Raw genomic sequence first — 15,988 nt, forward strand, 5'->3', positions numbered from 1 at the left:
TACATAAAAAACCATTAAACTGATTTATAGAAATATACTTATGGGCATGGAAGGGGACAGATGTGTTATTGACTGAAGAAGGCAGGTAAAAGAATACAATATGAAGGCTGATTCCTTTTTGTGGAAAGTTTGTGTGTGTAAAGTCTCGGTGCATACCAAGATAGTAAGCTTTTCTAGATGGTGGCAATTTTCTTTCTTTCTTTCTTTCTTTCTTTCTTTCTTTCTTTCTTTTTTAATTAATCTTGACTTTCTGCTTTTTCTACTACCATGACCATGAGCTGTTATACTAGAAAAAGCAAAGAGAAGGTGTTGGTAATTGGAGTTTCATTACAGATGTATCTTATTTGCATATTGGGCTAGTTCTTGAGCCAGTCCATGTGATTTTATCTGTTCTATTCAACCACTTCACCTGTTAATACTGCCCATCTTTTCCATAACACACTCAATCCGGTAATAGCCCCTTGGGTTGATAAATCGAATGCCAAGAGAACAGAATCTTCAAATATGATGGTTCTTGATGACTCTCTCCTGATGATAAACTTGAGTTATGTGTCCTTCTTATTGAGCTGCCTGTTATTTTCATAAGATTATACCTGCAAAGTTCTCTGAAATCCTAATGAATCCCCTTAGGACTGTAGGTGGGGCAGTAGCTAGTACTCATGAATACTTAGTGACTTTCAGATTTTAAACGGCCCATTCCTTCCAAGAACAGCTCAGATTGTTTCATGAAATTTTCCCAAACCACATGGGATCCCTGTGAGAAGTAGATAACATAAGGAATTTTCTGTTCAACTTTTGAAGACAGAAGGGGTTATAAACATCACACCTTTAGAAGGGACATATAGAGACAAATTATCAGTGCATGTTACTTGTACAGCTAAAATAAAGTAAATGCATATTTAATTAGGACTGCATACATTGTTACACACTCTCCCCTTTTAAATTAATTGAGTAGTAATACTATAAATAGAAGCACATACTATGTAAATGTTTGGAGCCTCTTGTTACCAAAGTATAGTGGTTCATTCAGTTCTCAAGATAATTCTGCAAAGCTGGCATTTTTCCATCTGCAGGTGAAGATGGTAAGGCTTGAGGAAATTATGATACTTAAGGTTATACAGTTACTGAAAGGAAGGTCTGGGAGTTTAATCCACCATGCCCATCTTACTTCAAAGTTTATTCATTTATCATGTCTTCATATAATTCACCTACCATGCATATTAGGCAACTCTGGGCATGCATCTCACCTTCCAGAGCTTTGATTTGGAGGAGTTTAACATTATGTTCATAGGTGGCCCAAGTAAAATGTTTTCTATATTTAAATAATTTTATGAAATACAGAGTAGAAAAGTTTTAAGCTGTTTTTATTATTGCTTGTTTGTCATTAATACAGTTCTTAGCAGTGTTTAATATTTTACTCTACATAGGGAGGTTCCAAGTAAGGAAAGAGTAAACAGCTTTTCCCAGTGGTTTTGATGACATAACCCTTTCAGTCCATGGAGCACCTCGAGGTATGAGTGTTCCATGTCATGCTTTGTGAAACCCTGGATCGGTGCTTCTTATAGTTTGGGTATAGCTGTCTCCTCAACTCCCCGGTGCTGTGTTATCTCAACTACCAGGTTTCTTCGCTTTAGCCTTTTTCTTCTTCCTTCTAAATTATAAGCTGCTGCCAGATTTATATTTCTGAAGCGTGGCTCTGATCATTTTACTCTCCTACTCATAAGTAAACCTGAATTTCCTTCCCTCTCACACTAAAATAATTCCAGATGGACCAAAGACTTAAGTGTAAAAAAAGAAAAGCTGCAAAATCAGTGGAAAGAAACATGGCTGAACTAACTGAAAATCCTTTAGTGAGAACAATTCTTCTAAGTAGAATGTTAAACAGCAGTGCCATAAATAAAACTGGTTAATTTGCCTAAATAAAAATGGAAATAACTTATTGCAAGAAGTAAGGTAAGTCTAAACAAAGTATGACAAGATTTACAGCCAATGGCTGCTTTCCATAATTAAGGGCTCATTCAAATCCATAAGCAAAAGACAAAACCTTGAGCCCATAGAAAAATGGGTAAATGATATCAGTGAGAATTTCCCTGACTAAGAAAGACAAATGTAGGTCACTAAAATATGAAAGATCCTAAGCTTTACTCTAAATGTTAATGATAGAGAAAAATGGAGATACTATTTTTTTTACCTGCCAGTTTTTCAAAGTAAAGATTTATGACATCAAATATTGGTGAGCATGTAAAGAAAAAAATACAAAACGTATACTCTTGGTGGAAGTGTAAATTTTGACAGACTTTGGAAGAACAATTTGACAATGGCTGTCAGAACCAGAAAAGACACATTCATTTGCCCTGCAGTTTTTTTTTTTTAAATAAATTTATTTATTTTATTTTATTTTTTTTGGCTGTATTGGGTCTCCGCCACTGCACGGGCCCTCTCCAGCCCTGGCGAGAGGGGGCCAACCCCCGCCACGGTATGCGGGCCTCTCATTGCGGTGGCCTCTCTCGCCGCGGGGCACAGGCTCAAGGTGCATGGGCTTCAGCAGCTGTGGCACGTGGGCTCAGTAGTTGTGGCACACGGGCTCTAGAGAGCAGTCTCAGCAGCCATGGCACACGGGCCCAGCCGCTACACAGCATGTGGGATCTCCCCTGACCAGGGCCCAAACTCATGTGCCCCGCACTGGCAGGCGGACCCCCAACCACTGCGCCACCAGGGAAGCCCTGCTGTTCGTTTTGAATATAATCACATATGAACTCAGGGATAGTCATACAAGGGTGCTTGTTGTAGTATTGTTTGTGCTAGTAAAAAAAAAAAAAATTGGAAGTGATGTAAATGTTTATTATTTGGTAACTAGTTACATAAATTAAGATACAAGAACACAATGAAAATGTACGCATTTGATAAAAGAAAAAGAAAAACTGGTGAATCTGTATTGCTGATGTGAACAGAGCTTCAAGGTACTTTAGTTGTGAAAGCACGGAGTCCAGTGCATTTATTATGATTACATTCGAGTTAAAAAACAATTCTTGTATTTTTTCCTGTAAGACACTCAAGAAACTGGTGCATATGAGGAATGGGAATGAGGAAAGATTAAGAGGGTGGAGAGTTTTCATTTCATACCTTTCAGAATCATGACCATGTATTACACTTGTTAAAAAATTTTAAAAATGAGAACAGGAAAACCAAAACTACCCTATATTTCTTACAGAACAAAAACTTAACTCCTTATTTTGTGACTCTTAAGGCACTTCAGTCTGACTCAAAACCGGGGTTTTTAACTTTCTCATTATACATTTTATCCCCTTAATTTCTGGATGAATTGAAATGCTTGCTTGGCACCGCACAGATCTAGTCATTTTGGCCTCTTTCCCCTTTCAGTGCCAGTTCCTCCAGCCCACATGGCCTCAGTCCTTTTCCGCTTGGCCAGATCGGCCCATGTTTCAATTCCCATCTCGTTTATTTCAGCCTCCACTGATACCCCAGCTGGAGCTAACCTTTCCAGCCTGTGAACTAGCATACCCCCCAAGTTTTATTCTATTTTGACACTTACCTCTTGGACCTTGGGTTATATATAGCATCTGCCTGCTGCCCGCCAGGTACAGAAGAAAAGGCTCTGGGGTTCATCTTCCTTTGCCATCCCCCTTAGTACTCAGTAACACTGAGCCATGCTCTGAGGCAACCTGTGTTTGTGGCATGTGAGTGATGTTAGCAGGCCTGACAGGTACAGGGTCAAGGGAGGCGTGACCATCCATAGCATCACGTGCAGGAATAAGGACTGTCCCGCGTTGTTGTCGGGAGTGTGAACCGGCACAGCATTTCTGGAGGACCAGTGAGTGGCTGTCAGTCTGTCTCAGCACACACAGAACCACAGTACCTTTTGCACGGGAGCAGGAAGCTCCGGCTCTGGATGTGTGATGGCTACATATTCTAAATTTGAGGCTCCGTGACTCTGTTGAGTCCACATGGCAGAACGGGTGGCGACCCCAGGAGAGAGGCACTGTCTCCGGCCTCCTAGTTTCATTCTCCTCCCAAAGTTCCACACTACCTCTTTATGCCAAGGAGACTCATTGTTTATGAAGCGCCCTGTGAAAAAAAGGTTAAAGTCCACCCATTCAGGTGTCATCTCATCATTTGTATAATCTGGGCGTTGCATTCCTGAGCCGCGACCCCTTTTCAGAACCTGCCTAGTTAAGATGTCACTTGCCTGACAGTGAGGCACTTAGGCTCAGAGAGAAAAAATCACTACGTGCCCCCTGCCCCCCCTTCTCAAATTTTCCCTAACAATTAACGCTGTACTCGCTTGACACCCTGGTTCCTTGTTTGGCTTTGTAAACCCTGGTCCCTTTTTCTATTAATTCCAGACATTAATATTTTCTTTCATGCAACTGCTGCCATTCACCCGTGAAACAGTTTGAACATTATGTAGCTGTCAAGATGCCTGGGGATTACCCAGTATGCTTTGCCTGTGAGAAAGTGACACCACCGAGGCCTGGTTTTGAGATGTTTATTTTGAGAGCACGCTGACAAGCATGAAGGCCTGGTCCCAGAGTGGCAATTTCATTTAATTAAAGGCCTCTTTTTATTAGAGTTTTCCCCCCACTTTTTTTTTTTTAATCTATATATATCAGAATGACTGTTAAAATCTGACTTGCCGCAGGTGTTCTCTTGTACTCTCAAAGAGGGGGTGTGGACAGATTACTGACTCACTAGTGACTATTCCGCTGAATGGCTGGGAATGCCTTCATTTTTACTGTCCTGCTCAGAATTGCTGCTGAAGTGTGTGCGAGTACGTGTGTGTCCAGGTTTAAAGTATAGACTGCTGGGTTTCTGCCCCTTTGTTGCCAAACTTAAAACGTGAGTGTCGAATATGTATATGTGTATATTTGTAACTTGATTTCTTTGTTTTAAAGTTAGCAGCCTTGCCATACTGGAATGGCTGAATTATCCAAATGATACCTTGGTTACTCTGTTAAGACTTTTAGCCAATGTGTATTATCTTGCCCCCAAGTGATGTGACCCTCAGTTAGAATAGTTAGTATAAGAATTGCATTCATGTTCAGGAGTTTTCCGTCCTGCAGAAACCTCAGAAAGAGCTGAAAAAAAAAAAATGATTGAAGTAATTCATGGTGGGTATTAACGAGTTGGAAATGTTTGTGACAGAGTAGCCTAATTAATTTTTGATGTAATATTCTTAGACTACATTGGCTTGACTTTAATATCGAGAACTCATGTCAGTAAATCTGTGGAGGCCTCTGTTGGGCATTGTCCAAGGCACCTGGAATGTGTCAGTGAACAAGACTGTTGGTCTTTGAGCACTTATTCAGAGTCTGGTTCACGATGAATTATACCAGCATACCTCCCCAAATTAGATTTTTTTCCTTTCTTTGTAGCATTATCGGCTAGCCTTCATTCATGCCCTCGTGGATTATTCATTTATTTGTGCCTCCTTTCTTCATCCTTCACTAGGTAGTCATGTGCAAGTCTGTCCCAGTCACTGTTCTGTGTCCCGAGTATGATGGCACACTTGCACAACACATTAATCCTGGTATTATGTTTGTGGGCATGTTTTTTTCCTCAACTGATCTGAAAAATGTGGAGAAGGGTCCATCATCGGCCCTTCTTTCTGCTTTGGACATAGTGGCTATAGCGGGACATTATTCTTTCCTTTTCAAAGCTTCCCGGGAAGAGGCAGCAGGTCAAGGGTGTTGGCCCGAGGCCAGCGGGTCGGAGGGCCTTGTTGAGGGGCGTTCAGCTCGCCAGGGGGAGACAATGTTCTCTACTTTACCGCAGGTGCGGAGGGTGGGGCAAAGAATGGCAACTTTGTCAGTTTAATCTCTACACCCCTGGTTCTGGGGTCCGAGTCCCCAGGCTTCTGAGTTGGTGGTTCCAGGGATTGATTGATTTATTATGATTATATTATAAAGTACAGGGTTCTGTTGAGTCAGCCATCTGGCCAAATGTTTGAAAATGGTTTCTTTCCATTTTCACTGACTCACTGCCATTCTTAGGAGGAGTGGGCTTCTCCCCAGGACTCCTGAGATGCTTGGCTGGTGCTGGTGGATTTTATTTCTTGAATTTTTTGTGGGTAGGAGAGTGATGACATACCCACAATGAAACCAAACAGAAAAAGCTCAAGGAGCCCATTTATATTCTACCAGGAAAGGCAAAGAAGAATCAGTCATTTACCCCAGATTGTTTCACTTCTCTCCCCTCTCCACCTCTGGGGCCTTCAGTCTCTGTGCAGGGAGACATTTGTTCTGGGTGTGCTCAGTGAAGTGCTTTGAGCCTGGAGAGCGTGGAAAGAATCTTTATTTAATGGAGATCCTAGGCTTTTTACGTATATTTTAAAAACCTGTCTTGCTCTCTTTTTCATTTAAAGGCACGAGTGATCCCTATGTGAAATTTAAGCTGAATGGGAAGACTCTGTACAAAAGTAAAGTCATATATAAGAACTTGAACCCAGTTTGGGACGAAGTAGTCTTATTGCCAATACAAAGCCTCGATCAAAAGCTGCATGTGAAGGTAATCCCAGATGACTTTCGAATCTGCTCTTTTATTAAAAACATTTATTTCTCAGCCATCTGCGCCCTCTTAAAAGTCAACTTCCCCAAATTCATTCTTGTATCATTCCTAAGCACTGGCTTAAAAATATAAGTATGGAAGGGATTCTTTATACCCTTGGTCAAACTGTAAGTTACTCTCAGATCTAGCAGAGTGAAAATAATATCTCCATTGATTGTATTTAAACTTACTGAATGTGGAAGAAATATTACTGCCAGTGCAGTGGTGACAAATACTAAAGCCTTTCTCAGAGAGCTTTAAGCTACCGGTTGTAAGCATCAATTGCTCTAACATCTGGGTTAAAACTGCATGAGTTGAGTGCAGGATGGGATTGCTATAGAATATTTAGCAAATTTCTATTTAATTGGCAGATTTGCTCACTGCGGAAAATACTAAATTTTAATGAGAGACCATTTAAACTACAGAGAGTGGTCCATTGTGCATAATATCTTAATGCATATGAATACTGCCTTAAAAGTATTTTCTGTTATTTTGGCCATAGTAAGCAAAATGCACAGGTTTGAATAATTTTGTTCTCCCCATCAGCTTGGTTAAATTCTTCTTTATACTGTGCAAATTATTTTTAGATCTAGAAGACCGAATTCAAAATTCCCAGCCTATTGCATTTATCCATACTTTGATATACTCAGTTGGTTTGCCATATTAATGTGTGTTACTGCCCCCCTTCTTCTTTGTAGGTGTATGATCGAGATTTAACTACATCTGATTTCATGGGTTCTGCATTTGTCGTTCTGAGTGATCTTGAGCTTAACAGGTATTGTAATTTTACCATCTAGTTGTTATTAGTGAATTTTAGAGGGAACTCAAGATAATCAAATGACAAAATCAGAATAAATGAAAGAGTGCTTTAAAATGTGAGTTTTTCTATAATTTTTGCTTTTTAGCTCCCAAATATATATTGGTCAGATATTACATCTTCTGTAACATAACCTAAAAGGTGTATTGAATTTTGTACTTTCGTGTTCATTAACCTACTTACCTTAAAATTAAAACAAGTATTTACATTTTCTTTGGGCAGTAGGGGAGAAGAATCAGTTGGCCGACTGTTGAATTAGGCGATGCCAAACAGTTTCTCTACCCCTGAAGATGGTTGGTTTATTTTCACTGAACCTGGTGCTTTTTTTAACTTGTGTCTCACCCCTGTTCAGGGGTAGGAGATTTTTATCATAAGCTCCTGATGTATTCTAAGGCTATAAAGTACTACCAATAAGTGCTACCATCCTTTGTTGCTTTTTGCTTACAGGACGACTGAACATATTTTAAAATTGGAAGATCCAAACAGTTTAGAAGATGACATGGGAGTGATTGTATTAAATTTGAACCTAGTAGTAAAACAGTGTGATTTCAGGAGACACGTGAGTGTGACCCTTTTGTTCTTTTTAAAATTCTCCATTGCAGCTTTTCTTTGATAATTGGGTTGCCAGATGGCTGACATTTTTGTATTTATTTGGGTAGGGGGAAGAACTGTATAGAGACTTAAAGTACCTATCTGTGATAATGTACACCCTTTCTTTTGGAAACCTGGAAGGAAATCCAGTAAGGAATGATCTCTATTTTGGCTAGGGATGTAAACATTACTAATATTGTAGCAATAATACTATTGCTGTTATTAAGTGTTTTTGCTGCTTATGGTTTGCTTGTCACAGATCATACAAAATTTGCTTTTTCTGAATGTTAAGGTTTCCATTTACTGTTTTCTTAGGTACTAGATGACTTAGGCATTATTTAGTTATGAAAAGCTGTTCCCAGGATTTAGTCATTGTGTTGTACATTACTAAGGTAATCAAGTATACATTTGCAGCATTTCCGTTTCATCTTCCTTTTTCTTTTAGCTACCAAATTTTCTATTGAGAGTTCTTCTGGGAAGACACACATTTAATATTCTCTAGTCTGTTACATGGTAATTTCTAGTTAATGCATTACCTATTAAAGATGTCTGTAACATCAAAAAGCATTGGATTTTGTGGCAGTATGATGGGGACTCTGTTTCTAGGAGCAAGTATGTGAATACAAACCATAATCTTATTTTATATTCTGGTATTATACCTTAAAATTCCAAGAATGAAAATGAGAATGAAAGCATCTTGGATTGTCATTTATTTGAAAGGCATTTAAAAAGCCAATTAAAAACAGCTACTTGAAAAAGGACTAAGATGTGTTAAAATTTCAGCATGTTTAGAATCTGGTATGAAAATCTGAAGCCTGTTTATAAAGTAGGCCTCCAATAATACCTCTTGAGTTGAGTCAGTGGGGTCAGTGTGGAGAATATTCTTCATTTTGACATTACCTTTGCAGTTAGTTGTAATTTATTTTCATGATGAAAATCATGAGTGATTTACTAGTGAACTCACTGAAGATAGTTTAAAGGAGTAAAACAAACAAACAAAAAAAAACTGCACAGTGATTTTTCAATTGCCAGAGGGTCAACTAAACAGTTGCTATTTTTAATCTGAATTCTTTACTTATGAGCATTTACTTGATGATAACTTTGGGGGGGGATCTCTATTTATTAATTAAGAAGTGGCACTGTTAAAACCTGAGGCCTCAATAACATTGATATTTTGTTGCTAAAATGTCTTAAATTGATGTCAAAAATATTTTTCTTTCTACCCAACATAGTGGCGAGGGACTTCCTTTAACTTCTCTTAGTTTTGATGGCATTGCCATCGGATTCAGTGGCAGGGCATCCAGTAGGTGACCGGTTCCTTGAGCTGGATGCCAGGATACAATGACATGCCATGGAAATGAGCATATTATTTGCCACGTGCTTGCATAATTGCCAGCTGATATGTTCTGAAAATTTCTTACATATTTAAGTGGGGTTTGTAAACTTGGATAATGACCTCATGAAGATAGCTGCATATTTCAGCTGCATAATAGCTGTGTATTTATTCCACATGTGGATTTTTCTGTAGTGTATTGGATCATATTTAGCAGTACTACTGGCACTTAAAATATGTTGAAATATTGCCAAAATTTGGAGTTTTTAAGTAGAGCCATTTCAGTCAACATTTATTTCCAATTGCAGAGCAATTAATACTCAATGCAGCTTGAGTTTGTTTTTGGAAAACATCTCAAAGCCTATCTTTTCAGAGACCTAAAAGGAGACACACTTGTCATCCTATTTAGTTTGGCCCTTCTTTCCTTGACTCCTCCACGCCCTGTTTTTGAGAGTTTGTCAGATGGTACGCATTATCTACTTGCTGGTACGATTTCTCATTTTCTTCGTTCTTTGCTTGTCTGGCAGGGTCTAGTGTACAATCTATTTACTATATATACGAGTGTACATACATATATATACATATCCATGTATATGTATGTGTGTGTATATAGATGTACATATATAGTAAAATGGGGTATTGTAGAAATAATAATAATGGTAATGCCTGTTCTATTTGTTCTGACTGGTAGTGTTATTTTTCTGTTTACATACTTGTTCAAAGTATACCTGAGCAAGGAATAATTTATCCTTGGCCATGTGTGGCTATTCAACTTAACAGTGCATATCAGGGGCCCTTTGGATAGAGTAAGTATCAGAAAACTGTTGATCTTTTCATTGAGTTTAAGTTAGTATTTAAAGATATTCTTCTATTGGGTTTTTAAATGGGGTAGCTAACACGGGAGACTGAGATTATTTGGTAATAATTTGTTTATAAATTTCCATTTTAATTTAAAGCCTGATAGAGAGATTTCAGTTTGAAATCAGTTTGTACCCATATTTCTTCCCGTTGTCATTGAGGCAGTCTTTGTGGCTTTAGAGCCAAGCCAATAAAAATCTTAACATGTGCAAAATGTCTGTGAATTGACCCTCAGGGCCAGGGATTTAAGTGCATATGGGAATGGTACAGTTAGGAGGTAAGGCACTGGGTGGAGGGCTGATAAACCTGCCCTCTGTCTCTTTTTCTCAGCAAAAATAGGATTTTAGTTATAATTATGAGCTCTGTCATCAGACTGCCTGGGTTTGAATCCCGACTCCACTCTTTTTAGTTTTGAGAACTTAAGTGATCAGATCAAATTCACAGAATTACTTAATTCTCAGCTACAATTTGTGAAATGCAGATTTAAAAGAAAGATTATCTATTTTATAGGTTTGTGAGGATCAGCATGATTAAATATAGTGCTTAGCACGGGGTAGACACCCAATATATGGTAGCTCTTAGTACTGTAGTAAACAGACAGTAATACTCATTTTCCAGTCATTTCCTTATCTATTTGTTAATCTTTGGTGATATAAAAATCAAACGAATTGTATTTCAAAAGGCTATTTAGGAATAGCCATGTGTACCTACAAGATGGTGATTAATTTTAGTGGTTGTTCTGGGTGAAAATATTTGTTCATATGTTGTTGGGAAAATACAAAAAGAACCGATTTTAATACCCAGATTGTAGTATCTATAACTCTGGGTCACATGCTGAGTGGTTGAGCTTCCAGTTTCACCAGGGAAAGTGTTTTTCCTGAAGAATATTTTCAAGACATTTTTGTACCAGCGTTTCTACTTGCTGGTCCCTGGAATATAAGTGGATTTTCCCCAAAGACAATTTGTTTTCTGGTTTCTAATTTCCTGGGGAGACTTATTGGCAATGTGGATACGTCATTTGCCTAAAGGCATTTTTTTCCTTAATCATAATAGTTACTAAGGGCTGCTCAATTAGATTCATAATTGAGTTGTAATCTGCCAAATTTTTCCAAGTTTTAACATCCAGTTAGCTGGTTAACCAGCCAGAGTAGAGCTTTGCAGTACTGGACGGTGACAGGAGTAATGAGAGGATTTTGTTAGGAGAGAACTTTACTTGTAGACGAAATTCAGCAGTCTTAGCTTGACAAATGAGAGATCAAAAGAGAACAGTGGTGAAGTTACTGGCTGTTCAGAACATTTTTTTCTTCCCTCCCTCACTGGTACATTAGCCTATTTTTCTTCATTGTGAAGAAATGACTCAGATTGTTTTTTCCTATTATTTCGAATATTGAGATTTTCTCAGCAGAGGGCAATGGAATTATTTTTTCTAGTATCTAAAACTACAGAAACCTAAACATGAACTAACTTTGTCCATGAATTTCTTAAACATTTTTATAATGCTATCTGGGTATTTCAGGTAGGAAAAACCTGCCTTTCCACATTGATTTTCGAGGTAAAATTAGAGTGTTTTCAGGCAAATAAAAACATAAATGTACTTGTAAGGACTGAGCAGTATTCTATGTCCTTGTTTTTTCATTTTTGAATACTGTGAGAAAATGATGTAACACAACCACAGAAATGTGATTTTTCTAGGTTTCTAACTATTTTCTTGCTCAAGTGTGTTTTCTCTGAAACCTCAGAATGTGGGTGTCAGTTGTTTGAATGTAGTCTGCACCATCTAACTAGCATGGTAACATCATTATGTTGTTAACGGCTCTATTTCTCTCTTTTATTTTGCCATTTTTCACGATTCAATGGACATAATCCTTAGTGTTGGTCAAATCGGAAGCAGTTAAGTGCCAGCAAGGTAAATATAGCTGTTTTTTTTTTTCTTTACATCATGTGGTTCACCTTTGTAGCAAAGACAAATGTAGACAAGATTATTATCCAGCCTTTACATGGAAAGGCTTTCTTTTCCTCTTACTGCTGTTATGAGTAAAAAGGAAGCAAACTCCCTTTTAAAATTTCATTTAATAAGGGCATAGCCAGATGTTTGAACTTACACTTGTTTTAGTGTTGACATTTTATATGTACCGGCCGTGTTAGAATGTTACAATTCATTAAGCTTGAATTATTTGGAGTTGTAGTGCAGTTAGATTTAGTCCTTTAGAAAGCTATTTACCATTAGGTGGAAACTGTCATAAGGGCAGTGAAAAGATGGAGAAGAATACATGGTATATTTTATCAATCTTTTTTATATTACTTTTATTTTACCTTTTTTTGTGTGTGTGTGAGCGTTTCTTTAAAGATTTCTCCATGAAATGCTGGTGACTTTTTTACATTGTTAGTATCTTTTTAAACAATTATATACTTCTGTGCAACTTATAAAAAGTATAGGTGTACCAAGGTAGGGATGTGTTATTATCAGGTTATTAAGGTAACACATTGTAACTTAAGTGACTAAATGTCAAAATTAATGTAAATGTAAACAAAACCAAAAATATTATGTATAACTTACTTTAGCAGGTCTACTGCTTTTAAAAGAGGAATAACCAAGATGGAGGTGGCTGTGATGTGTCCGTGTACGAGGGGAGGGTACGTGGGCAATCTCTGTATATGCATTTATTTATACACACACGTGTACACAGATATATGCCATCTCTCATTTCTAACCTCACCACACTGCAGTTGTTTACTTCTCTATAAAATAAGGAGATTGAAACAAAGATTCCGTGTGTTTGTAAGAGCGTGTGTATGTGAAAGAGAGAGAAGGAGAGATTTGTAACCTGACTAATTCCTAGGAAAGAAGGTAAACTTTCTAAACCTTGCTTTCTCAAATCCAGAGGAATCAAAGTTCTGACTCTTCCTAAAATGTATATCCTTTGCATTTTTGAGCACTTTAAAAATAAACAGGCTAAGGTTTTTTTTTTTTTTTTTTTTTTTAATCCTACCTGTTCACTTGTTTTCCAAGACTGGTTCTTTTTAGAAATAAACTTCAGAGGCAATAAATAATCATGTGAAATGGTCTCAAAAATTCCTCCAGCTTTTGTCTTATTCCTTTATAGTCACTAGAGGGTAGAAGAACATCATTTCTCTGCACAGAAGGGGGCCCGGCTCTCCCTCTCATGTATTAAGAGTTGCTGTAACCATTTGCAGCGGTAAAGTTTCCCAGCATGCTCTGGCGAAACCTGACAAAGCAGTATTTTCTCATTTATTGATTCTGCTGCAGCACTAAAACACTGGTGCTGTACATCAATAACCATCTTTAGTTAGGGACATCCGGCCTGTGGAAGAGCACTGGCAGTTTGCGGAAGAACATAAAGGCTAGAAAGAAAAATTGTGAGCTTGGGGAATATGGGAGTCTAGGGGATGACAGGAGAGGTTAGGAAGAACAGTCAAAGGAATGAAGAGGGGGAGGAAAAATGTTATCAAAAATATGAAAGGAACAGAGGATCCTGGAACTGTCATCTTCTTTTTTCCCTGTCATTGTAGTTTCTAGAATTTTGACTTCAGTTCATTGGGCTCAGAGACTAAATGCCCAAACCTAATGCAATGGTTAGTAAAACCTTAGATGAATATAGGTCATTGAAAGCTACTTGCTGTCTTATATGAGAGATGCCATTTATATATTGGTGAAGAGTTTCAATTGTTAGGTTGACATTTTGCTGCTTAGAGTTTGCAGTTTGGGAGGAAAACATGAGATAGCTTCTAATTTAGCTTATGAAAATGAGTCATGTGGAAAATCTACAGACTCTGTGATTAACCTTCTGTGTAAGTAGTTAAAATACCCTGATCAACCTATCTTGGTATTTTTAAACTATAAGCTTCTCTTTTAGGATTTCCATATTATATTTAAAAATTAGGTAACAGAAGTTTAATATAAGGAAGATTACTTGCTATGAGTATCTAAAATTTCACTAGCCCTAAGTGATGTATTACCTATAAAATGTCATTGACTCTTTCACCTCAATCTTATTCTTAGAATAACTTAACTTTATTTAAATAATTGCTCTTAGACCCATAAGTTTATAATTTTGCATCATCTAGAGGGACCCAGAATGGCAGAGTCTCTGTGGACTGTCCTCTAATGCATTTCTTGAATTTTTCTTTTTTTATTTTTTGGTCTCTCGTGGGCTTAGTTCCCCAACCAGGGATTGAACCTGCACCCGCGGCAGTGAAAGCACGGAGTCCTAACCACTGGACTGCCAGAGAATTCCCCATTTCCTTGATTTTGATACTGACCTTGATTTTAATACAGTAAATACATAGAGATTGCCTTTAAAAAATAGCTTTAGGTTTCATACAAAAGCCTTTGTTTTCCTTCTAATGAGGCTTTTAAAGAGAGAACTGAAAATCTTACTTAAAAGGACCTGAATCAGATAACAACTTCTTTTTAGATATTTACTATACACAATCTTTTCTGTGAGTAGATATGTTTCCAAACCTTACTTCTCACTTTCTAATGTATATCATAGTTACAGAGATAGAAAATTAACAGCAGTTTCTTCTCTTACATCAAATAGTCTAATGGGATAAAAACACGATGATAAAATATGGAATTGATGGGTCACTGATTGTATTCAGAAAATCTGCGTATATACAGACCACACCCTTGCCCTTTCATTTGGGACTGTATTATGAGTGACCACAGTGCCCTTTTAGTTATGGATTTTCTTCATTTTAGATAATTTGCACTGAGATAAGTATTTATTCTCACATGGCCCCTCTTCTGACCCATTGTTTCATGCAATTATGTGTCAGCCGTTAAAGGTAGAAGGCATCCCTGTACCTAGTGCAACATTTTTTTTTTCTGTACCCTGATCCTAGCATTCACTCTTTTTCTCTCTCTAGCCCAGGGGTCATTGAACTTCAGCCTGAGTGCAAAATTCAGCCCTGTGTCTGCTTCTGCAAATAAAGTTTGATCGGAACGCAGCTGCACTCATTTGTGTATGCACTGCCTCTGGCTGACGTGGCAGAGTTGAGTACTTGGGGCAGACCCTAATTCTTACTACCTGGAACTTTACAGAAAGTCTGCCCGCCCCGCCCTCACTCCAGCCTAAGAGTGCCGGCTGCTTCCTCCTGTCACTGACCTTAACTTTTCTCCATGTACTCTATTTGGCGTCTCAGCTTTTCCATCACCTGTTCTCCGCATTATATTCCCTCTGTTCGTAGTACCTGGAATGGTTCTCTTTTCCCGTTGTATTCCCTGACAAAATATAGGGGCTACGCTCTTGCTTTCGGCTTTTTTGGATACTTTATTTCAGTGTCATGACTTGGTAAGAGTCATGAATTACATGGTGAGGGTTCTGCCTGAATTTAGGTTATGTCCTCCCTTGTCTTCTTTCCCCTTTTCCACTTTCTCTTTTTCCCTTGGGCTCTGTCTGCCCCTCTGTTTCTAGCTCTCTGACATCTAGGACTCAGAACAGGTAGGCAGTCTCAGAAAGGTGGCGTTAGTAGTAGCAGTGTTTTGCTGAGGTTGGTCTTGAACCCGGAGAGCTGTCTGTTGCATGGGCCAGCGGCTCTTTTCTCTGCTGGTTTGTCCACTTGGGCTTTTTGAAGTGTGCCATTCTCAGCCTCATCACCCAGCAGCCCCCTGTGATGGGATGCTGGTTGGGTCACCCAGGGGGCGACGTGGCATCCTTGTCAGTTGTGACCCCTCCCATAGGCTGCTGCCCCGGGGGTGGCTGTGTCTGTGGGTTAGCTGTCTGGCCAAATGAGTGAAGTCTGGGAAGTCTCAGCCAATTATTGTGGTTGTGCTTTTGCCTTTGATTCAGTGATACAGGTTG

At 38.4% G+C, this 15,988-nt stretch overlaps 1 protein-coding gene across 4 annotated transcripts in view; it reads left to right on the plus strand.

Annotated features, from left to right (window-relative positions):
* Positions 1-15,988, plus strand: part of MCTP2 (multiple C2 and transmembrane domain containing 2) — a 243,719-nt gene that overhangs the window by 92,909 nt on the left and 134,822 nt on the right. For 3 of the 4 annotated variants that reach the window (XM_024767708.1, XM_024767711.1, XM_024767709.1), the window contains exons 5-8: positions 6,383-6,525; positions 7,263-7,339; positions 7,829-7,940; positions 12,034-12,069. In XM_024767708.1, coding sequence (XP_024623476.1) covers positions 6,383-6,525; positions 7,263-7,339; positions 7,829-7,940; positions 12,034-12,069 — 368 coding nt within the window. The remainder of the gene's footprint in view (positions 1-6,382; positions 6,526-7,262; positions 7,340-7,828; positions 7,941-12,033; positions 12,070-15,988) is intronic. The other variant, XM_024767710.1, reaches the window with a different exon arrangement.

The sequence above is a fragment of the Neophocaena asiaeorientalis genome, unplaced genomic scaffold (genome assembly GCF_003031525.2).
Source record: "Neophocaena asiaeorientalis asiaeorientalis breed wild unplaced genomic scaffold, Neophocaena_asiaeorientalis_V1.1 scaffold297, whole genome shotgun sequence".
NCBI classification, from domain to species: Eukaryota; Metazoa; Chordata; class Mammalia; order Artiodactyla; family Phocoenidae; genus Neophocaena; species Neophocaena asiaeorientalis.